A 25,320-nucleotide genomic window follows, 5' to 3' on the forward strand; every position below is an offset into this window, starting at 1 on the left:
GATGCACTTTAGCCATGCTGATACAGCTGAGGGTTGGACCACGGACCACTGAAAGATCTTGGTTAAAAAGTTCTGAACCTGATTTTGCTGCTCAAGGCAGCATCTCCTGCAGCTGCATACTGTGGTGTGTGCTGTTCTTGTACACCGACTTGCCTTGGCTTTACACTTAACATGCTTGCACACTGGAAGACCATAATAAATTGAATGCTAACATTATAGGAAACAGATCAATTGTCATTTGAAATAAATGGGTGAGAGTTGTGAGAATGAGGCTTAGGGCATTTTTCTTATACATGAACAAAATGGGAGGCTCCTCAGCAGGACAGGGAGGCGTATGTTCCTCTTGTCTTGCAGCAGTACTGTGAGCATACGTTGCCCACGTCCATCCCCCTCCTTTTAAAGGAAGAAGTATAAAAGTTGTCTAGCTTGGAAATTGAATGGGATTAAAATAACAGGCCCAATGGCTTTAAAAGTGGATGCTTATTTTTATGCTTCCCATTGAAAGGCATTTGTGGTTAGTGCTTGCTCTGGCAGTTATTACTGCTGTCCTGTAATATGTAATTCTGGAATAAATTTACTTTTATTGAACACATTTATTATAAACATGGAATATTAAGCTGAAATGGAGCTACTGTAAATACATAAGCTGCTGGCTGTCTTAAATTCCCATAGTGTTTTTCTGAGGTAGTGCTTTCCACGAGAAACAAACGGCCATCAGCAGGGCTTATGGGCAGAAGCAGATTAAGTTTATTCATCTGGTGAAATGTGATTTATTGATGTCAGTTACACTAGCGTATAGCTGTGTGTGCGTGGGGAGGTTTTGGCGACGGGGGTGTCGCGTTAAAGGGGTGTAGCTGATTAACCGTTATGGGCCCGGTTGGATTCAGAGTACTGAACCAGTCGGACATTCACCAAAACTGGGGGTGGTCCGTTCAGACATTCACCAAAAACGTATTAACCGTCTGGGGGTCTGGTTAGATTCAGAACACTGAACTATCACGGATAACCACCCTCACCCTAGTTGCATTAATGAGAGCTATCACAATGCAATCAAGTATGGTTTATTACAGCAACAGATAATCAGGTTCTTTTGGATTGCCGGTGATAGTGACTATCTGCAAAAGCAAGCTAGTATGCATGAAATACACAGCGGTTCTAGGTGTGGGTTCTAGGTGTGGGTTCTAGGTGTGGGTTCTAGGTGTGGGTTCTAGGTGTGGGTTCTAGGTGTGGGTTCTAGGTGTGGGTTCTAGGTGTGGGTTCTAGGTGTGGGTTCTAGGTGTGGGTTCTAGGTGTGGGTTCTAGGTGTGGGTTCTAGGTGTGGGTTCTAGGTGTGGGTTCTAGGTGTGGGTTCTAGGTGTGGGTTCTAGGTGTGGGTTCTAGGTGTGGGTTCTAGGTGTGGGTTCTAGGTGTGGGTTCTAGGTGTGGGTTCTAGGTGTGGGTTCTAGGTGTGGGTTCTAGGTGTGGGTTCTAGGTGTGGGTTCTAGGTGTGGGTTCTAGGTGTGGGTTCTAGGTGTGGGTTCTAGGTGTGGGTTCTAGGTGTGGGTTCTAGGTGTGGGTTCTAGGTGTGGGTTCTAGGTGTGGGTTCTAGGTGTGGGTTCTAGGTGTGGGTTCTAGGTGTGGGTTCTAGGTGTGGGTTCTAGGTGTGGGTTCTAGGTGTGGGTTCTAGGTGTGGGTTCTAGGTGTGGGTTCTAGGTGTGGGTTCTAGGTGTGGGTTCTAGGTGTGGGTTCTAGGTGTGGGTTCTAGGTGTGGGTTCTAGGTGTGGGTTCTAGGTGTGGGTTCTAGGTGTGGGTTCTAGGTGTGGGTTCCAGGTGTGGGTTCCAGGTGTGGGTTCCAGGTGTGGGTTCCAGGTGTGGGTTCCAGGTGCTATAGGGGTTCCAGGTGCTATAGGGGTTCCAGGTGCTATAGGGGTTCCAGGTGCTATAGGGGTTCCAGGTGCTATAGGGGTTCCAGGTGCGCAGCCTAGAAATAAACGCGTTAAAAGGATCAAAGACTCTATAGAGATTTATAAGCAAATATTCAGATCTCACCCAAAGGCGTCCCAATGGGGGGGAAGAGAGGCTCAGCCCGTCGACTGATCCCAGGAGTCAGGAGGTCCTAAGGATGTTGTATGTCCTTGGGATGGTATCTCCCCTGACGATGGTATCTTCCCTAACATCCCCTCTCTCTTGGGCCAATTTATATTATTTTCTATCTTTTAGGTGGAGCTTGAGTGGCTCTAGTCAAGCATATCTTAGTTATGATTGGTGTAAAGTTTTCCCGTCTCCGTTTAAAGTAATAGGCTCCGAGAAATTCAGAGCGCATGCTCAGTGAGGGGTGGTCGCACCTTGGAGGCGGGTAGCTTTTGGGATGGAGGTGTGTTTTGGTATTATAATGATATTTTAATGAGTAAAAAGTACACTAGGGTACAGCATTTGTCAAAACATGACAGGTCTTTGGCTTAGGGTGGCAAAAAGTGCAGCTTTGTGCACAAGAACAATTGAGGCCCCACCTGATTACAGAGCCTAGCCGTGGTGTCTCCACTCCACTCTACGCTCCGTGGTGTTCCTTAGAGCTAGCACACCAAGTTTCCCCAGCGCGATAGCATCTAAGGTTGGGAGCCTAGGGAATGCTCAGATAATGCAGTTATGCCCTACCCTGAAAGCTTCTTCAATGCTGTACCTTTTCCTTAAAAGTGTGAATGTTAATTTTATTTTCCTAGTTACTTCAGGCATTTACACCACATAATCCACCCCGTGACTATAGTCACTCAAGCTTCACGACAGTTGGAATATGTCAGGGACATCACATACATTCTCGGATTGAGGTTTACCGAGTGTATGTACATTGTGTAGGGATGCTAAACGTTTCATCATAAACCAGAGTTTAACATACAAACTAATTGTCAGTATAAAACATAACACAGTGAGTATTAGCAGAACAATAACAGGGTGAAGCATCTTGTTGAAGATTCCCTTGGCAGCTGGCAACCATCCAAACAAATTGTCCCACCAACGGTGTCTCTCATCTCTCTTCACTCTTTCCATCACTCGATGTATTTCTTGTGCATCATGATGGACAGTAATCAGAGTCTTTTGTCCATTTTCTCGGACTTGAGTCATCAGCTGCTTCAGGTCCTCATGTACCAGCAATTTCTTCACCAAGGTGAGGTTCATTCCAATAGGAGTAAGCAGCAGTTCATGAAGCAGAATATAATTAGATGCAATAAGTTGATAAGAAGTGACAGGAACTGAGTAATTAAAATCACATCCTAGAATTTTGGTAAAATTGCAAACACAAACTTTAGAGAGATTACTGGTATCTACCACTGTATTATCTACGACTATAGAATCACAATGAGTTCTCATACAAACACAACCTTTCCCAATATATACAAGTACAGTTTTAAGGGTTTCATTAGGATGTATCTCAAAGTGGCAAATATTTTGCTCAGTGTCAAGACAAATGTCTTGAGATTCCAGCGTGTTACTTTCACAGATGAAACCTTTTTGTTCACGCACAATGCATGCATTTACATCAATTGTTTGCCACTTTCCTCCCTTTTGATGGGCCCATACTTTATGCTCTTTAGGATAAAGTATAGTTCCATTATGATTGAGTCCTAATGCAATGATTGGATATACATTGTATACGGTGGCATTACTTATAGTAAGTATAAAGGCAACAATTTGATCATTTTAATGGGTAAAGTTGACTAATTGCCACCAAGCTTGAAATTCTTTTTCAAATTCTGAAGCATTATCCCAAATCAGTTTTCGAATTTCAGTGGGCAAAGTTCCTCCTTCTCCCTCTCTAATAATAGCTGCTGCTACAGATTGTATCCATAACTGCACTTGGATACAGCTCAAGGCAAGGGAGGTATTGCCTTGGGCTTTTCCAAGGGCATTTACAATTAATTGATGATCATTTTCCTCAATTTGTTCCCAATGGGGCAAAACATCTGATAGAAGCCATTGATTTGCTCCTAAAGCCAATAAGGATAATTTTATTGGTTGTTCCAATTTCCTTAGGTCATCTGTAGTAGCAGTTATTCTACTCATTAAGACCTCAGCATCAATGCTATTTAATATACCTAATCCTGTCCCTAATAACCCAGTTGCATCCTGTGGCCCTTTTTTAGGGACCAACTAGGGTCAAAGAGAATTTGTTGTTGTCCCATATTTTTAATTATGTAAGGACCTGTGTTGAAGATGGAAGGAGTTAGACCAATGGGAGACTGAGTCGGTTTGTTTTCAAATATCTGCAGGGGCAGAGGCTTCTTATCCTTTGACCATGAATTCTGTGCCTCTGTAACCCCAAAGACAGCACACAATTATAGGTTTGGTGAAAGTAAAATTGTACCAGCAATCAAAATTTGGTTCAGTTATTTTAGTTATTTGGCAACCAATTTGTATTGTTTGTCCAGACATGGCTTAAAGTTCAGCCATTCTTAGAGAATTGTTCCAACTCCATTCATCTTTTGAAAATATTTTGTTTCCATGTAGAACTAAAGTAGAGAGATTTAGGTCCTTTCTGTTTTGAGATGTTCCAGTGACTGTGCTATACTGTGACAATACATGGTTAAATGCCATGGTGAAACACCTCAGCTCCATGCACAGCCACAGTAGCTAAGTTTCCTTTAAGGTCTGTAATTGCATCAAGGTCAGGGTAAAGCATAGCATCATTAATCCAAACTGTTGATTCGTCATCTTCCAGCTGTCCATATACAGTTCGCTCAGGGTTCCTGTGAACACAAAAGAAAATAAAATATGCTCGGTTGTATTCAACCGGCAGGGTTAGAAAGAGGGTGAAATAGCAATCTTTGATTTCCCATGCATAGACTATTGTTAGATACACAGAGGGCTTTCACTATCTCTGCCATGTTTGGAACTGTGGCAGTCAAAGGTGTAGTGTTAGCATTCAGCTGTCTGTATTCCACTGTAAAATGCCATTGCCTGGTTGGTTTCTTTACTGGCCACACGGGTGAATTGTAAGGTGAATGGGTCCTTTTAATAATGTCTCTTTTTTCCAATTCTGTTACCACCCCGTCAATCCCCATAAGTGCTGCTGCTGACAACAGATATTGCCGATCATTAATGATTTTAGCAGGGGATGAGGGTATGGATGTTTGTAACAGACTCAGTCTCATGGTGCCTGAAACCCTTTGATGTGTCGCGAAACTCCACACAGTTCCATCAGGGAGTTTTCACATATGACCATGCAGTATGTCAAATCCTAAAATATTAGTATATGCAGCACCAACTAATACTTCTACCCTGGTTAATTTTTGTTAATTTCACTCTGGCAACCAGAGTGAAATTTTTTGCAGTGGGGCATTGTTTTTCCACACCATTGATTCCCGTGAATTTAACCCTGTGTTGACCAGGTGTTATGCTCAGGGTTTGTGCTGTCTCATGTGTAATTACTGATATTTGGGTCCCAGTGTCAATAAGACCAATATTTTTGGAGGTTCAACAAGAATGGCAATGATAGGGTCAGAGTGTTCATTAGAGAGCCATTGAATTGTTAATACCTGCTGAGCAGGGTGGCTCATTGCCCTCCCCAGGGATAAGAGTTTTTTTGCTGACACAACTCGCCTCGTTCCCTATTAGGTTTCAATCTCTCTTTGAATTTGGGATATCTGGGATTTTTAGTGTGGATTTGGCGGACTCGCCGAGAGTGGTCTTGGGATTTAATACTGGATGAGTTAATCCAGCCCATTCGGTGTCCGTACTTATCTATGTCTTGTACCAATTCACTCCTGGTGGGAATAGGAGAGTTAGGATTTTGCCTACAACCACTATCATCATCCCTACAAGCAGCTAGTATATGATCTTGGGTGTTTGCTACAAACATCTTAAGACAATCAGGGAGTCCACGGATGAGAGGGGTTAACCGAATTGGATCAATAGGAGCTGACATCGGGGATTTCCTAAATTCATCTCTTTCATATATTGCCTGAATGCAGGCTGCTTTCTGTACTGCTACAGCCAGGTCAGCTCCTGGTGTGGTGGTTAAAAATACTCCAGGTCTCCAAAAGCCTCCTACCTCTTCCTCACTCAACATCATTCGATCTCCTCCTTTAAGAGAAACTCGACACACATATTCAACTTCTGATTCCCCTGATCGCCTTGAGAACTTCTCCTGTATTTTAACCAACTCTGCTGGTGGCAACGGAATCGTTCGCACAGTAGTGCGAATTTCATCATTATCATCAACAGTAGCCAAAGGTCTCAAGGAAATGGATTGGGGTTCAGAATCAGAAATCTCTTCAACGCCATCATCACTGTCAGACCAGAAATCACTGTCCCAGCTTTCAGGTTCTGCACTATGCAGCACTCCACGAATCTGCTTGACCGGAGCGCAAGGCTGTACTTTATTTAACAGATGACTAACCCTCTCCAGCATTTGTTTAAGATGATTATTCTCACTCACAAGTCTATCATTTTCAGTCACAAGTTTGTCATTCTCAATGGAAAGTTTATTATTTTCATCCAAAAGTTTATCCACTCTGATTCCTAATGTTTTTCCCGTCTCCCTTTCAAAGGCCAATGATGACTTCAATAATTCATTCTCTGATTTCAAAGCTGTATGTTCCGCATCAGAGATCAGTTTGGGAGCAGGAGTTTCCTTAGCTTTTTGCCGAGCACAAGACAAACAAGCTCCTAACACAGCACAAATCGCACCTTTACCCTTTCTTTGACCAATCTTTCGTGAAGCCTGACACTGCTCAATGTACTCTACCACTTTCTCCTCATCTTTCCAAAACTTTTGGGAAAACTCCTTCCCTGCCTGGGAAGGGGCACATTTATATTTTTGCAGTAGTTTATCCATAGCAATCCTGCCGACTACGCCAATTTTACTGTCGCGTTAAAGGGGTGTAGCTGATTAACCGTTACGGGCCTGGTTGGATTCAGAGTACTGAACCAGTCGGACATTCACCAAAACTGGGGGTCCGTTCGGACATTCACCAAAAACGTAATAACTGCCTGGGGGTCCGCTCAGACATTCACCAAAAACGTATTAACCACCTGGGGGTCCGTTCAGACATTCACCAACAATGCATTAACCGTCTGGGGGTCTGGTTAGATTCAGAACACTGAACTATCACGGATAACCACCCTCACCCTAGTTGCATTAATGAGAGCTATCACAATGCAATCAAGTATGGTTTATTACAGCAACAGATAATCAGGTTCTTTTGGATTGCCGGTGATAGTGACTATCTGCAAAAGCAAGCTAGTATGCATGAAATACACAGCGGTTCTAGGTGTGGGTTCTAGGTGTGGGTTCTAGGTGTGGGTTCTAGGTGTGGGTTCTAGGTGTGGGTTCTAGGTGTGGGTTCTAGGTGTGGGTTCTAGGTGTGGGTTCTAGGTGTGGGTTCTAGGTGTGGGTTCTAGGTGTTCCAGGTGCGCAGCCTAGAAATAAACACGTTAAAAGGATCAAAGACTCTATAGAGATTTATAAGCAAATATTCAGATCTCACCCAAAGGCGTCCCAATGGGGGGGGAAGAGAGGCTCAGCCCGTCGACTGATCCCAGGAGTCAGGAGGTCCTAAGGATGTTGTATGTCCTCGGGATGGTATCTCCCCTGATGATGGTATCTTCCCTGACGATGGTATCTTCCCTAACATCCCCTCTCTCTTGGGCCAATTTATATTATTTTCTATCTTTTAGGTGGAGCTTGAGTGGCTCTAGTCAAGCATATCTTAGTTATGATTGGTGTAAAGTTTTCCCGTTTCCGTTTAAAGTAATAGGCTCCGAGAAATTCAGAGCGCATGCTCAGTGAGGGGTGGTCGCACCTTGGAGGCGGGTAGCTTTTGGGATGGAGGTGTGTTTTGGTATTATAATGATATTATAATGAGTAAAAAGTACACTAGGGTACAGCATTTGTCAAAACATGACAGGTCTTTGGCTTAGGGTGGCAAAAAGTGCAGCTTTGTGCACAAGAACAATCGAGGCCCCACCTGATTACAGAGCCTAGCCGTGGTGTCTCCACTCCACTCTACGCTCCGTGGTGTTCCTTAGAGCTAGCACACCAAGTTTCCCCAGCGCGATAGCATCTAAGGTTGGGAGCCTAGGGAACGCTCAGATAATGCAGTTATGCCCTACCCTGAAAGCTTCTTCAATGCTGTACCTTTTCCTTAAAAGTGTGAATGTTAATTTTATTTTCCTAGTTACTTCAGGCATTTACACCACAGGGGGCTGCAGGGAGGCCTCTGTGCACAGGGCCCTGGCACTGCCCCGTGTTTGAGGAAGGTGAGCAAGAGAGTGGTGTGGTGGTGCTGAGCTACCTACTGGTGTGGCACCACCACAGCTACTTGTGCCGCTTCCACTCTCTGTCCTTTTCCCTACGAGGTCCGGCTAAAGAGCTTTTTATAGGACCTGTGACTGCTGTAGGAGTTGGTTTAAATACATCTAATGTTTTTTGTTTTCTGATGTTCATATTATTGCCTGGAGATGTTGGCTAGGATACTTCCTCATGTATTGTTTTTTCTGTTCTGTAGGAATTTGAGTAATAAACTATGGTGTGCACTGCTGGTGTCATAAAATACCTTATAAAAGGGTTACTCCGTGGAAGTGTTAATTGATGAACAAGAATGAGGTTGTGACAAGGAGAGTGTAAAGTAGTAGACATGAAAAGTGTGTTCTCTCCTGCCTCTTAGTCAGAAGGACTTGCAGGGGCCTTTTAGCTTCCATACGGGCAGATGCTGAATGCCAGGACATGCATGAATAACATCAGTCTCGCTGCCATGCAACTTACAAAGCCTGAAACCTGGCAGGGGAGGGAGCAAGTGCAGAGTAGGGATGCCAGCAGTGCCGGATCAAGCAGGGTGCTGGGGTTCCCAGTTGTCTTTATGCTTGGTGTCCAAAAACAGATGGTGACAGTTTTTGTGGTGTTTCTGAGCCTGTTTCCCTCTCCTGGAATTTTAAGCACTAAACAAATATTTTGACCTTGTGCTCATGTGAAGATTGCAAAAAATGAATTTAAAGAGAATCAGATTTCTTATGTAAGCCTGGTGATGAAGCATTCATTTTCTCTTACTTAAAAATATCACGGTGGCCTTTGATGATAAGGAGAGCATGCCCTTTTGCAAGATTCAGTGTAGTGCTTGTACGGCTTGGCCTTCCTAATAAATCATCATCTTATCAAGAGCCATCTTTGGCACTGTTTGCATTATGGCTAATAGTCTGTGCTTTTTGTAGGCAGAGGTCTCATCGTGGTCTGCAAAAGCAGCCAAATCAGTAATTGCCATGAACGTTTCCTTCAAAACGCTCTGTGTGAGTGCAGGGGAGGGGGTAAGCTTTGTGTAAACTCCACAGTTTTTCCCAGTAGTAAAATATAGGTTGTTTGTCCTTTCTGTTGTTTTTCAGTCAGCCGTGAGCAGTCCAACTTCAGCTGAAAGCTGTTTTTTTTCAGTAAGTGGAAGAAAATTTAGTGCCCAATTCTTGTATTCCCATCTTTTGCCTGATTCAGGTTTTAACCGAGTGTTTTCTCATACTGAGACACTGAAAATAAATAGTCTTGGATGCGATTTTATGGGAAACCCATTTTTATTTAAATTAATGGTAATTCGAGAAGACTGTTTTCATCTCTAAACACACGATGCTTTTCTAACAGTGTTAAATGGTAAGGATCACCACGTTTCACAGGTAGTGTGTGCCTGGAGTCTTCCCTTTCATTATTTCGAGCGTTCCTTACTAAAAAGCGGTGTCAAAGGCGCAGCGGTAACCCTATTCACAGCCTTCTGGGCAAGGGAGCAGCGATCAAATTGTTGATACCTCTGGATGTTTTCCAGGCCCTGCCTTAAAAACAGGCAGAGAGCAGTTCTCAGGCTAGATGAGATTTCCCTAAACGCATCCATTGTGCGGCGCGGAGCTATGTTTGTACTTGAAGTTTTAGGAGGTGGAGCTAGATGAGACGGTCTTACCTTGTATCTTGAACTTCTTGTAAGGAGCATTTTTCCCTCAGGCCTCTGACTTTCTTGTCCTTATCCTTGAATGGAGCTGCGCTAATGAGATTTTAGAGACCCAGCTGCCCCTGCCAAAGCAGCCTGACGCTGCACAAGAAGTTGACATATGAACGGCCCTTTGAACCAATGAAAGACAGCTCTGTCAGATCAGTTACTCTGGCAACAGTGTTTCTAATGGTGATTAGCTCAGAAATTGAGCACAATGAGGAGTTGGTTCATTATGGAGGCACAGTTCTTGGTTTCGGGGAGAGGGGGTGACCCGATGTGCCCGCCTCGAGTGCGTTCAGCCGGGTGGTGCTCACCCATCCCCTGCCACCTCCGTACTGCGGAGAGAGGAATTGGGCAGCTTTGCCTGTCAGAATCACTCCAAGTTTCCTCTCCAACAGCGAATAACTTCTGTGTGCGTGGCTGGGGCAGGGGAGGAAGCAGTGGTGGTCTGCATGCAGATCTGCGGGGCCGCGGGGAGCGTGCTGGCGCTGAGCGGGGCTTTCTGGCTCACGGGCTGCTGCAGCACCGAGCTCTCCCGCTTAGTGTGGCTGTCCTTCCAATCAAGATGAAATAAATGAGCCGCTGCGAAGTTGGTAGGAGCTGCTTACAAAGGAGCAGTTTGACTAACAAAAAGTAGTGTTTGAGATGAAAGTGGCAGGGGGTGGGAAGGTTCGTTTTGTTTTGGTGAGCTAGGTCAGGCATGGAAGAAGAGGCATTCAAGTCGAGAGCTTTCTATCCAAACTTGAACATTTTATTCATCTCGCAGATCAGGAGTTTCACATGCTTTTGATTAACTAAACCTTACAGCAAAACACATACTCAAGTCATTCTAGTTTGTGAAATTAAATGTACACGTACAACAGGGAGGCATCAGTCTTTCCTAACGACCGAATATTTGCTAAACATCAATTCTCCTGATTTGCAATTCTAAATATTCTTGGCATATCCCTGTTTATTTGCAGAAAAGTTCTTGACTTCCCAAATCCATTTTGTTCAGCTTTTTATATCTAGATAGATGGCTTACAGTAACATCTCTGATAGTTTGAGTATGTGAATGCACAGAGAATACAGTTGATTTAAAAAAAAAAAAAAAAGTTAAAATGTTTGTCTTGATTATTTTTGGTCCCCGCCACACAGATTAAGTCGGTATTGATTTGGTTTAGAACCATCCCTTAGTAAATATACTTATGTTAAATTCAGAAGTGTTGAATAATTTTTTGGATTAGATGACACCTGAAAGCTCCAGGGCAAAAATATTTCTGCTTTCCTTTCTCTATTTGCTTTGTAGAACAGCTTTTTTTTTTTTTAATTGTCTTTCTCTCGACGATGTTTCAATTACAGGCACTTCAACATTAATCTGAAGATACATAGTCTTAAACTGGCTAATGATGTACACAGGTTAGCTTCTGTTAACAGCAATAATTTGTGTGTATCTACAGCTTACATCGGGCATTCGTGAAGAACAATTCTTACTCTATGTTTTCAGCAGAGGTCCCACACAGCCACTCAGTTGCCTGAACTGTTTTGTTGTTGCTGTTGGGGAAAAAAATATCATGCTTGTGGACATATCCTTGTCTAGGAATACTCCGACAAAGATGCTTGCAAGCCCAGTGTGAACCTATTTATAGTTGCAGTTGTGGAAACAAAGCGTGTTGGTTTAAGGATTTTTCCTGGCACCGAGTGGCTAATGAGTTGTCACTTTGAGTCCTGACAAAGATGTAATAACAGAAACAGGTGTGGAGGCCGAACGGGCAATATAGCTCGACTGTTCTCTGGATCCAGTGTTCTTGTAATTATGGTGTATTTCTCCTGCTACACAACCATTTAACTGTGTTTTTTTCCTCGCTAACTACTGTGTCTGAAGATCTCAGCAGCAGGAGTTAGCAGGTCTGTGGGGTTTTTAGTGCCAGCCATTTTAAGTTTTGTGTATTTCAGGGCTTTTTTCTCTAGAATAGAAGATGTAGAAAATGTGATTTTGCAGCAGCACTGCTGAGGAGATGTATGCTGAACCCCTTTTGTTGACTTCTGATAGGCAAGATTTAGGTTTCATCTCTTCTCTCAAGGTAGCTTTAGAAAGAGCACAGTAGGTCTTTTGACAGTCCGGCGATTGCCCCACAGATGATCAGTCACGTCTTTCATATGTTGCAAACTTTGAAGGGTCAGGGTACTCCTTTAGGTACTTCAGAAGCTCCTATCCCCGTAATATCCAAGGGCAAGTAGCCGCGAGCACTTGAATATTGAATGCAGTCTAATTATGGAGTGCCAGCTACATGACTGCACTGAAAGAAGCAAAAACTGTTTGGTGTCTCAAAGGAGAGCGGGTCGCCTAATGAAGGAGGGGGAGAGGCAGGAAGAATCGTGCTCTGGTGGGGCACATTAGGCTTGTTGCCGAAATGGAGGAAGAATTGGGAAGGTTTGGCAGCTCAGGTGGGGATTTCCATTAGGGGGCATGTCATCTCTCTAACAGAGGGAAAGGCTATGAAATTTGAGGATAGGAATGGTCTATTTTAGAATTTGTAACGCAATTTCAAGAAGGTAACGTTAGATCTTCCACTGTAATTTTACCATTTTTGCAGCACACAGGATAATTTACCCTTTGTGTTGCTCTGTGTAAGCTTTGGAGTACAGCATCCAGCTGCTTTGTGGGTTGCTCTTCACATTTCTAGCTATGTGCTAATCTACATATTTGTATTTTGCCTTTTAAAAAAAAAAAAATCTTGGCTCAGCTGTTGAACTCATCGTGCATCCTTTGTGTGTTTATGAGCTTTGCAGTTTGAGCTAGGGTGAACGGAGCAGCTGAGCGTCCCATCTTCCTCCTCTAGGAAGCAGGAACTCTCCTTCGCAGCCAAAATCGGCTTTTCTGTTCAAATGGCACCGAAATGAGCTAATAAAAAAGTGTGTGCTTTTGTGGTACTTCAGCTAGCGTTCAAGTAACCCATCTGAGTTTGTGAATTCAGACCGTCATGGTGGGTTTTCTACTGAATTCCTAGAGCAATAATTGGGCAAGATTTGCATTGTGTCTCTTACCGTGATGCTGCAAACACCTATATTCAGACTGAAGGCAAGAGATAAATATTTTCCTTGACTAATTACCTCTCCCATGTGAGAGCGGAAGCTTTTGCTGAGAAGGTAGTTTTCATTTGTGTGTGGTTTTAATTCAGTTTTGGTCTTAATTTAGGTCTTTACCACATGTGATGACAAATCTATGTGCATATGTTAAAATCTGACCTTAGGTTTGCTCTCTGCATTCACTAATGTGATCTAAAATATTTTTATATATGGCTTTCCAGGCTCGAGATCAATAAACCAATGGTTCTGAAATGACAGAGTGCTACGATATTCCTCTGTAATTTAAACATGATTAGCTGATGAAGGTTATGATCAATATGGCAGGGGAAAATAAATTAATTAATATCATCGTTTCAGGATGATAAGGGGCCTATTGGAGGTGGGATGTAACTAATGAAGCTGCTTCTTCATATATACAAGCCATTTTTTATACAATGTATTTGCACTAAATCATCATTATGCCATCATTCATTTACATGAAAAACATAAGCCCGCAGACCAGTGTGTTATTAAAATTATATTTGAGAAGAAATTGTATGCTTATGCTGCTAAACAATATCTCTGCTTATGTTGCAATGTATTGAGTCAAAGCAATCATGGAATTTACATAATTATCTTCTTACATTCTCTGAATAATACAGATTGAATATTATTAGTTTAATCACAGCAAGTTTCTATGCAACTACGCCGAAGTCATTGCAATTCTGACAGACCTGTTTTGGTAGTGACAGTCCAAGTGACTATAGACTCCTTTGCAGAGTTTTAGTACGGTCAAAAGAAACTCATGACTTGATTTTGGAGTAATCAGTAAGTGTTAATGTGATCCAACATCAGTTTGTAAGCTCGAAGGAATTTGAAAGTTGGGGTTTGAATTTGTATGTTTGGTTTGAATTAAAGTCCTGGTGTACTTCATACAAATTAAAGTCTCTAGCAGTCCTGAATTTCAATAAAGCTGATTCTTAGATAGAAAAAGATTTTTTGATCTTGAAATATTTGAATGTTTACTGTGTGCAATGTAATTTTCAGACACCCCCCTCCCCACTTTTATAGAAAGCATCCTGACATTTAAAAGTCCTGTCATTATCTGTCTTGTCATTATGCTGCCCATGCTTAGTTATACCGGCCCGTCCTGTGCCATATGCTATGGCAGGAGTTGATCTCATTGCTGAAGGTGGCTTGCAACCCTTCAACTCTCCTCAGTAGACATAGTCCACAGAAAATCCTGATTTTTCTCTGTGTGCCAGTAGATAGTTGTTTAAAAAATAACATCTAAATTGCAGCATGCAACTTTCCAAGTACAGGAAGATCTGAGCAGTATCCCTTGTGGTAAGGAAGGCAGAACTTGCTGGTCCTTTTTGGCACAGAAAAACAACTGCATGCACCATCCATTACTTCAAGATTGCGTGGGGAAAACCCATGTATTGTAGCCTAAAAACATCCCTGCGCTACATCCAGTGGCACAGTGCATGCCTACTGTCTTTCCATTTTCCTGTAGATTGATGACTTTGAGGATAGGCTGTCAAACCGTGGAGGAATAAAAGGAATTGTATCTTCAGAATCTGTTGAATTTTCCTTCAGGGTCATATTTTGCCTCTCAATATCTCATGGCTTGGTGCTCCCAAGTCTCCGCTGTCCACGTGGAACAAAAGGTGCTGCCCATGCCTTGCCTCCTTTGCCTCAGTTAGTTTATAAAATCTTTATGAAAGTTGTGTAGTCAAAAATGACTTGATGAAGATCGCTATGTGCACTACTAAATTTTGTTAGTGTTTTTAATTAACCATCACACGGGTCTCTGTTTCTGAAGATGGAAATTTTATTTAATTTTTAATTTGTGAGCTAAAAAGGTGGGTGACAAATACAGCCTAAGGACTTCATTTTTAAAAATTGATGACATAAAAAGAGCTTTTAGATCTTAACTAGGCCTTAACAGCAGAATGAGCTGGAATTCAAGAGTCTCAAAAATAGTTGGACTTCTTAAAATTGAAAAGTTCCAGGAGAGGTATATGGATTTTGCTGCATTTCAGATCAGCTCTGTTTCCATTTGTTATTACGAGTGTGCTAACCTGTATATGGAGATACTAATGAATCTGATTAACGTTTCCATGTGAAAAATTCTGCTTTCCTTTAGGTGTTGTAGAAAACTTCTCATTAAATTGCAAAATAAATCTGGCATTTTTCCAGCAGTGCTAGTAGTGTTAAGTAATAAAAGCTAAAACTGGAAATTACATCTTTTTGTAAGTAGTTGAAATTGGATGCAGTGTGCAGCACAACTAATCCAGGTATTGTGTGTCAGGGACCCTCCCTGTTTTATTATTCCAATTGCTATTTCAAATACACTGAAATGCACTCAAACTAGATTGTGCTAGTAAGCATACTTCTTGTGTGAATTCCTGGTATTGCTTTTTTGTAACTTGCACACCTGCCTTCTCCCCTTCTGCTTCGATGTTATTGGTTTAGTGGCGCTAACCTGGTGGATTGATAGTTCAGGGGCAATTTCATCCATGTGGAGAACAGAGGTGGAGTCTCATGTGGAGCATATTGTAGCAAACCAGCATCTGTCATCTTAATTGGATGTATTGCAGTCAGTTTTTGGAGCAGCCTTTGACAATGGAAAAACTGCTTAGTAGCCATGCCCTGTTTAGTATTTTGTGTATTCTGTGTATTTTTGACTTAAAATATTTTTCAGTGTAGTCTGTAGCTCATCTGCCCCTGTGTTTTGTTTCTTTCAGTTGCTCAGAAGATTGTCGCAACAAGGAAGAAACAGCAACTCTCGATTGGACCCTGCAAATCCCTACCGAACTCTCCAAGTCACTCATCTGTGTGTTCTGCCCAGGTTTCTGCTGTACATATCAGCCAGGTACAGGCTAAAATCAATGCTTGCCTGAAAAAGGAGCCAATAGGTTGCTTTTCATCTACTGTATTCAATGCCATTGCTCTTTTTCTTGCTTGATAGGTAGTTGGTATGTTTGAAAGGTATCAGTGATCTGTAGTTTAAAGCAGTACTTTTAATTGTCTTGACTTTGTTTCAAGAAACTGCTGTGGTGAAGTAATTTGGCTTTAAAACCGTTTTTGATAGTTCTGATTATGCCCAGCAGCCTGCTGCTCTGAGTAGACCAATTGTTACGGTAGCAGGATTTGCTGTACTGCTTTTTAAAATTACCTCACAATGGTTTTGGTTATTGTTCTCATTCAGTTGTATGCTGAGAAATAATATCTGGTGTATCACAGTGGTTGGCACACTAGAATTTTACATTTGTTACCACTGTGTGTGGTTGTAATTGCCTGTCTCTGTTATGCTCAAGTGAAATGATTCCCTCTAATGGCCTAGCAGTATATGTTGCTAATGATTTGTACATATGCTCTTTAAAAAAAAAAAAAGCCTTTATGGCAGGAAAATCTGGTGGCCTTGATGCCATAGATGTGTTATTTTGGGAAACATTTGGTTAATACCAAAATTTTCCAATGTGCACAGTTTTTTTTACCCACATACATTAATACTGTCTTCCATATTTCACTGTGATAATCCTCCCTCAGTTTCTTTTTTCTGTTGTCAGGTGATAAACTATGCACATGCTCCCAGTTTGGGTATATGCTCATACCTGAGACCCTTGCAGCCAGGAGAGCCATGTTCCCACTGTGCTCTCTCTTGGTAGATGGATTTATAAGGCCATCATACTGGCCCTTACAGTCTGCAGCCAGCACTGTGACCTAGCTTCCTGATATTCACTGGAGCAGACAGAAATGTCAGATACCGACTAGCTTTTCTATCATCTTTTTCAGTCTGAACTCAATAATATAAACTAGTACTGCTCCCTAAGGTTATGTCTTGAACAACCCATTTGACATTGTGTTCTATCTATGGACTCTTCTCCCTTGTGGAGTGTCTGCTTGTTGGCAAAAGCAGTATAGCGAAGAATTGTTCTATCTTTGTGGGAAAGTTATTTTTTTCCCCTCTCATTTCACATGTCAGTGTCTTCTGGGAGCACTCTGTTTAGATTTATACCACAGGGTGAAGGTTCTGGTTCTGCTGTTCTTATAGTTACTGGTCTCTTTTTGTGTCCTACTGGAAACTTTGACCATTGAGTTAACTCTACAGATACAGATGCCAGTTTCTTAGCGTTCTTTGCTGTGAGATGTTCTGCCTTGAGCTCAGCCCAGATACCAGCCTCGGACTGTGACTCTCACTTCTGCTGATTGTGCCCCAATACGGTGTTGAAGGTCAGATCCCTCTTTCTGTAGGAGGTACTAAGGCTTGTGACTCCTCGGAAGAACCACAGCACCTCATGGTGAATAACAAGCTCTTTATATGGAAGAAGTTCTTCAATTTCTTCACGTATATGACATTAAGAATGTTACCTCTGCCACTTTCTTTCTGACCAGGTCATTGCCACAAGTACGTGGAACTAGCCCAGTGTGTGAAATGCTTTTTTCCTGAACAAATTTCTCCAGACAGTTGTGTATGTTCATACTTCTGGACTGAGATGAGTTATGCTTTGTGTAGAGGCTGTCTTTGGACCCATCCTATTCAGTGGTGAAGGAGGAAAGTTACTGTAACAGAACTGTAGAGAATGAATGGCACCATTTCCAGTAGTGATCTTATTCTTGGATCCAATAAAGATCTCTTTTACTCTGATGATTGCATAGTTTTTCAAGATTTTCTAAAGAGGATAGGTGATACTTTGTACAACCCAGTTTTAGCCAGGTGCATTTCTGTTCTGCATTTTCTTAAACCAGTTGAGGTCATCCTTTTTGTTGATGAAGCTCATTTGATTAAGGACATGAAACATCCAGGTTCTCGTGTTCATACGCAAGCACAGTTTTGAAACCAGCAGCAAATATAAACTTCTATGCGAGTACTTCACCTAAAGAGTAAACTTCTTGCCAGTGATAAGAACTACTTGGGAAAATCAAGGTAACTTGTGATAAGGATCCCTGAAATCTTTTTCAATAGGTAAGAAATAATATTCTTCACCACCTTTATCAGCTGATGCAATTTTCTAACAGAAGCAATGGTAATTTTGACCAAAGATGTCTGTCTTCTGAGATTGATGTCAGCCTTAGGCCATAAACCTGAGTCACCTATTGTCTTGGTGCCACACTTGGTCAGTATGACCTTCTTTAAGGAAAGGGAGCTGAATTCTTATTCTAGGTTTGAAAGAACATTGCAACTGCAGTTCTGAGTTTAAGATAATCTTGGGGAAAATTTACCATCTCTGATCCTGACAAGAAGATTGTCTCATGTTCTTTAGAACATACGATGTTTCAGTGAGGATTTCCCCCATGAATCAAAACGGTATCATTAGAGTGCACTGACACTTGCATTCGGCACAGGAGTTAAGGTTTTCAGAAGAAGTGGTTTTACAGATTACCTCATATAAAATGAGATGTTTCTCCTTCTCTGGTTGGATTACTTTGGTGCAAACTCTCCGGATGATTATGCAGTCAAGAACTTTGGCAACAGAGAACAAAAACAATAGTGTCACCTACCTAGACTAGCCCTTAGCGTGTCTTGGGGAAAATTCTGAGGCTTTATACACACAGGGGCTTCTCCATATCATAGTTTCTGTTTTCAAACTGTGGAAGTGCTGTTAGCGTGTTTGGATGTGTATACACATGTCCAGTAGTCCTAAGCGATGAGCACCTAGGTTACATTGCCTGCTAGAAAATGCTCTCCGATATGTGTATGTTCTGGTATCTATGTATTTCCACACAGTAGTTTCACAGAATGAAATGCCTCCTACTGCAGTTACCAAAAAAGAAAAAATAACACATCTGTTTGCAGTAGGTTCTGCTTTTGTTTTCCTTCTGTCTAGCCTTTTTTTTTTTTTATATAATGTCAGGTTTAGGGTTTTACCTGGAAATTTTTGATAGTCAGGGTCAATAACCCTAGATATAAGTACTTCACATCCATATGTCAGCTTTCAGGGCAATACAGAATGCATGCAAAATTTTTCTTTTCAAACCCAAGGATATCAGTGAGGGTTATTCACCCTCTGGTCTTTCTGAATGCTTCAGGAGGTAGATAGAGTTGTTGTTGAGGGGAAGAGGTGTTAGTTAATGAAGGCCTTCAGTCTTCAGTGTATTCCACCTCAGTTCAAGATGCACCAGAAAACCCCAGTGCGAAGTAGCCCAGCACCTGATATCCTGTCGAGTGGTTGCCTGGAGATGTGCCCATTTCCTTTGCAAAGCTTACACTGCTGTAAACATCGGAAAACCATGTGGAACTTGACGCCTTGCTGGCTCTCCTGGAACTCAACTGTTTGAGTTCGTCGAGAGGGAAAAGAAATGGCAACGTGTCCTTGCCACGTGTGCCAGCACTTCTCCACATGTGCCTGTGCTACATGTGCTCCACCATGATAGAGAGGGACCTTAAATGCCACACCCTCCATGCTCTGAGTTTTAAAGTATTGCTTGGATGAGTATTGAGTGGTACCATGTAAAGTCAGCTCCCAAATCATTATACATGTGGAGTGCTGCCCAAAGAAATGTGTTTAATGGTGCAGCAGTGTTGTTCCCCTAGGGAGATGTGTTACGAAAGGTATAGAGCTTAATGTAATGCTAAATTGCAGCTCAGTTATGGCCAGCATACAAGCCTGCTACCTGTTGCAAACTTGTAAAGATGCATTATTTATGTGTGCATTAGTCCTCTATAAAGTTTTTACTACAGCGAGATTGTCTAAATATGTAAATTAAACTATTAAAAGGAAAGCACAGTCTGCTTAATCATCCATTATTTTACTGTGTATGAGACCTGATTATGGTAAGCACTAAATAGTAGGGCACCATTATCGTATTTATAGTGGGGGTCATTTAGGATGAAACGTTTTGTTATATTTTGCACATCAGATTAAAGAAGAGAGACTACATTGCTTAGTCAGTTTTTCGTTCTGCTTTTTCATGTAATTTGCGAAACATAAACTTAGAAGTGAAAACTGTTTGATACCATTGGAGCATGCATCATACATTGTAATGCTTTTTATTTACACAACTATTTCTAATTTCTAATGTTTATTTAAAATAAGCAATCTTTATATATTTGCATTCCCCTTCTTTCATGTGCACAGTAAACATGTGTATGAAAGGGCATTTTCCAGGCTTCACATGTTAAATTTCAGTGCATCTGTTAGCGTACTTCATCTTCCTTTCTTTATCCTCACAAGACCTTATTTATATTCCTATTAGTTTTTGTTGAGCCTACTTTTTTCTCTTCCTTTCGAAGATATCTTAAAATTTCCATTTCAAACTTTATTGTTTAGATTTTCCAAATAGTAAAGCAGTTGCTGCAACTGTAGAATTGAAGCCTACTGTCACATTTTATTAATTAGAAGTCGTTTGTGTTTTTTCGGAGATGATTTTTTTCTATGTGCCAGCTTATTTTAGCCAAGTTGTCTTAAGGTTGTCTTGATGATCAGTCTTTGATAGGTCTAATTCGACAGATCTGCCTTTCCCCCCTCTTTTTTATAACATGGAAAAGGTAAAAACTCTTTAGGTGGGCAATTTCTTAATAGGTCCTGGAGGATGAGGTTAAATTGTCAGAATTACTTTCCCTTACTGTGGAGGGCTAGACATACTGAAATCTCTGGAATCATTTATCTGGACCTGAGTTTGAAATCCAGTGTAAAATTTGTATTCCATGGCAACACAATCAAAGCTTTCTAGCTTTTGCTGAGGCAAGGGCTAAAGAGTTTCATCTTCAATCCATCTTTGGATGTGTGTCTGTATATGACCAAGATCCCTTGAATAAATTGGATTCCCACCTATAGTGGTTTTAGATGAAAGACTGAGATAATAGGTCTTTCAAGAACAAAATTGTACACAAGTGGGCGAAGAAAAAATGTGTCCTGACTAGAGAACCTTCCATGACTCTTCTGTATTTCTGCAGAAATGCACTTTTCTCTTCTTTCTCCAGGAACAGAAGGTGCAGAGTGACTGTGTTCTGTCACAGAGTATGTAATCTCTGCTTTTGATCAAGGTTTGCTTTATTCCAACAGCTTCTAGGCTCCCTGAAGCTGTGGCAATCTCCTCTGTTTTAGATGTAGTACTTGCCACCTTCATTTTCTCCTCAAGCAGAGTTAGAGATGATTTTTCTTGGAGGGGTGTCCTGTTACATCTAGAGAGCAGAAAAACATTGAATCCATTATGACTGGGTTACTTGTCAATGAGAAAAAAAATCAGCTTTATTCTTCATTTAGCGTTTTCACCTGATGTTTTTACTATGTATGCTTTATGAATAATTTGGCAATACAAGGTTTATATAAGGCGAATATTTTGCTGCCTTTGTATAACTGGTCAGTCTGGAACATGCCCCTAGCAAATGTGAGGATACATCCAACTTCATTAATGCAGGTCACAACTGAGCTCCTGATGTGCAAGGTAAACTCACTGTTTTTTTTCTAATGGAAGAAGAAATATGTAACAGTTGAAGTACATCCATGAAAGTGTGTGATCTGGCTTGATTCAGTCCTTTTTTACCATAGAACCTGTGGACAGTGTATACAGCCTTCTTTTTTTTAATAAGGTATCAACAGGAATCTCCTAAGTTTTAAGTTTTATGGTCCATATTGGCAGTATTTTCCTCTGAGGCAACTGTATTGAATGTACCCAGTTGGTCAAATGACACCAGAGTGATGGGTTCATTTGAGTTCATAAGCAGGTTACAGTGTAGTGACAATATTCTACTAAATTTGTGCTTTCTGTCATGACCTTGTGTTCTTCTTAAAGTGTCAGTCCATGTGGTAACAAAGCTTTAAGCGTATGTAGATGCTAGAGTTCTTCTGTAAATGGAGTATTGGACGTTGATGCAAGGTGCATTCAGGAAATAGCGTATCTGAGTAGCTTTCTGTAGTAGTGTGCTGAAGTTCACTGGCCACCATCCTTTTCCTAGCAGGAAGGAAGGATGTGGTTGCACTGTGTGCTTCCAGAAGTCTAGCACATTTCAGAATGGACATGATGCCTTAATGAGGACAGAAAAGTCCATCACCCAGGAAAGCCAACAGGGATGTATCTGTATAAATGCTTCTTCTACCGGGGCTAATGATTTCCTTACCAAGGTTCATTTGGTTGACTTCTGTCCCCATGGCCAAGACTGTGGTTAGAGCAGTGATGCGCAGAAGTGGCCCTTTGTACTGATAAATAAGGTATGTTTGTGTCTTGAGAGCAGTGGAAAAACTTGACTGAAAAGGTAATGTTAAGGCGTGTAATGTCCCTAAGGGGAATTAGAGTGCTAATTCGTTTGGTTTTGACTGCCATGAATGTGACCAGTTTGTCTGTGGTTAGCAAATGAGTTTATATTTGTTATGTGTTGGATGACATGTGCTGTACAGATCGACTGACTTGATTTTTAAGGCTTTGGATTCTAAATTCTGTGAATTTAAGTTACTTGCTACATGCCCTAAATTCGCTACTTCACTCCAGTGGGCTTGTTATTAAATGCTTGCATACAGATTGCAGGAAGTTGCTTTCTACAATCTAATACGGCAAGGTCACTGGACTCTTACTTGATGCAAACAACCTGACAGAGACCACTCACCACGCTTTATTTCCTTCAGAGTATTAGGCTCAGATGTTACCAAGGATATGCTTTCCAAGTGCTTGTCTGGTTGCATTTTTCATTGTTTTTGTCTGTGCAGGCTATAACTTGGGAGTCATGTCAGAGCTTGTTCTGGTCAAACCCACTCTCTCTATTCAGGTGTTTCATAGCAGCTAAGTGGATTTATTTGCTAATTACTGGTAGTCTTGGTAAGAGTTAGAGCTTGCTTAGTATTGGTATTCAGTGCTTTCATGCTGTGGAAGCATTGAATTTTTTCCACAAAAACGGAAATTTTTTCCAAATGGTATATTTTGAAACCATTTCAGAATTTTATTACAAAGTTGAAAGTCCGGTAGAGGTACACGTGTGAAGAGAAACATTGCCAGCAGAACTTCTTTTATAGAAGTTCGTATCTGAGCATCTGTCTTTGGGGACTAGAAAGCCCAACATGTGTGTATCTTTGTTCAGCAGTTACTCCTTGAGAATAGATCTTCAAAATCCACGAAGTAGTACTTTAGTGGAATAAATATAAAACGTGTATTAGATAAAATATTAAAAAGAAAGTTTTATGGAATCCTTAAAGTCTGCTGTCTGGTAAGTGAGTATGTAGGGTAGAAATCTGTATTGTTATATTGGATTTATGTGGCAAGGTTGTGTTGAGGAGACAGAGTGGGAGAGCAGCGTGGTGGAGCTGAGCCCTTTGGTGTTAAAACACCACGGTCCTTTATGGCGCCCAGCAGGAGGGCACAATTTGGAATAAGGATGATAAATGGGGGAGTTAACAGGCAAAATGTGGACTGGACATTGCCGTAGTGTAGTAACTGTGCAGAATTTGTTGTAAGGTGTTGAAGGGGCAAAAGGTGGAGTGTGTGTAAGCTGTCCACCTTTGTTGTGATGCCATGTTGACTTTGTGCGGAATTATTTTGCTGATGGAAATGAAGTTTGTGGATACAGCATGATGAATGCTGTCGAATGTGTATTTTAATGATAATTCCTAAATATACTTCTCACAGAGGTGAGGGGTGGCCTGTATTGAGTGAATGTGGTGAGACTGGTGATGGGGGCTGCAGCGAGGCCTCTGTGCGCAGAGCCCCAGTGCTGCCCCGTGTGCGAGCAGAGGCAGCTCCAGCCTGCGAGGTCGGTGCAGGAAGAGGGCAGGAGACAGGTCCCCGGTGGAGCAGGCTGTACCCCTGCAGCCCACGGGTCCCATGGTGGGGCAGGTCTCTATGCCGCGGGCTGCAGAGAGGAGCCCGGCTGGAGCAGGCGGCCAGGACCCAAAGGAGGCTGCGGCCCACAGAGAGCACCGGTGGACAGGAGCCCTGGGCACAATGTGGTGTTAAACCACAGCAGTTATCTGCTTCCAGTTGAGAGCTGTATGTCTTCACCTTTTTAAGTTGATCAATATTATTATGAAACAAAACATAGAACAGAACAAACCCCCCCCCTTTTTTTTTTTTTAAGAGTTCACAGTTCCAATCCTCTGATCAGTGTACCTGTTTTTTAGTCCATCCTTCTTGTTGTTTACCTGTCTCTTCTGTATTAGAGGCTTCTAAATTTTTGAGACATAAGCTTAATGTGATCTTTCTTCTTCCATTGTTTTCATTGTGTATTGTCATCTTTTTTCCCCCCTCTTCCCTTGAGCCTTTCAGCTGCATGGTTTTAATCTTAAATGTGTTCAACTAGTTCTGTTCCCAGTGTTGGTTGCTTGCTTGGATTTCCTACTCCCTCGTTCCCCCACACATTTGGTTTTGTCATGGCAAAGTGGACAGCGGGTCCTCATCATTCTGGCCCAAATGCAATTCCTTTAGACCAGTTATTCCATTGACTTTGGTCTTCATTTCTAATGCTAGTCTATAGTGGCTAAGTTTTCAGATCTCCTCCTTGTAGACCGTTCATCAGCCGTGGTCCTTCCTGTGTTTCTTCTGAGGGGTGATAGCTGGCCATCACAGATTCCATGTGTCTTCTTGCAAGTATTGACATTCTTGTCCATTTGGTGTGTTACTTGAAGTCTCAGCAAGAAGTCTTAGAGAAAAGGAAAGTGAATGTGGCATAGATTAAGGTCAGCTCTTCCCAGGTAGTCCTGCTCATTGCTCATTATTACTCGCTGTTAGGACACTAAAAATGATAATTGCAGTTCTTGTTCTTTCATCATCTTTGGTTTATACACTTGGTCCATCTGCAAATTCTGCTTGCTACTTCTTTGTACTTGAAAGTATTGTTGGAAAAAGTTGGTCAAAATGGTCTGTTATTTCCAGTATTGCTATCTCTGGCTTCCTTTGATTCAGTCAGAGTGAAGTGGAGATTAAATTTATATCCTTTTTGTAATACTTCAGGGGGAAAGAGAACAATTTTCTCCATAAAAAAAAAAAAAGTTCATTTGGAAGACTGTAAGTCGTATCATATCACATAGAGATGAAGAGGAACATGTCTGCAGAGAAACAGTGGTTTCAGAAGTGATGTTCCTGGATTTCTGGCTGCATTGACCTGCCCTTTAGTCCAAGCATGAATTTCTTGACTCGTGCCTATTCTTTTTTACCATCCTCTTCTTGAATTTTAAAATAAAAAATAAAAATGAAAATGCAAGAAGAAACTTCAACTGGATGATGTAAAGAAGGATTGTCTTCTACCTGGATCTCCTTCAGAGGTCTCATTTTGATGGCTCACCACTGCCTGCGTTGTGTGAGGTCCATACAGTGAGCTCTAACGTGTGTGTCACGGGAGGTCCTGGTCCTGCTGATGCCTCCCAGGCAGAGTGCCCCTGCATGGTAGCTTTGTGTGCATGTG

The 25,320-nt window shown here is 41.7% G+C and overlaps 1 protein-coding gene and 1 long non-coding RNA gene across 14 annotated transcripts in view; one reads left to right on the top strand and one right to left on the bottom strand.

The window, feature by feature from the left end:
- Positions 1 to 25,320, top strand: part of AGAP1 (ArfGAP with GTPase domain, ankyrin repeat and PH domain 1) — a 362,269-nt gene that overhangs the window by 149,157 nt on the left and 187,792 nt on the right. For all 13 annotated transcript variants that reach the window (XM_038182545.2, XM_072041207.1, XM_038182547.2 and 10 more), the window contains one exon: positions 15,737 to 15,864. In XM_038182545.2, coding sequence (XP_038038473.1) covers positions 15,737 to 15,864 — 128 coding nt within the window. The remainder of the gene's footprint in view (positions 1 to 15,736; positions 15,865 to 25,320) is intronic.
- LOC140002962 (uncharacterized) lies at positions 2,788 to 10,363 on the bottom strand. The gene is made up of 2 exons (XR_011810752.1): positions 7,464 to 10,363; positions 2,788 to 4,721 (listed from the first exon to the last, which is right to left on the bottom strand). It is a non-coding gene; the product is annotated as an uncharacterized lncRNA (long non-coding RNA).

The sequence above is a fragment of the Anas platyrhynchos genome, chromosome 7 (genome assembly GCF_047663525.1).
Source record: "Anas platyrhynchos isolate ZD024472 breed Pekin duck chromosome 7, IASCAAS_PekinDuck_T2T, whole genome shotgun sequence".
Classification (NCBI taxonomy): Eukaryota; Metazoa; Chordata; class Aves; order Anseriformes; family Anatidae; genus Anas; species Anas platyrhynchos.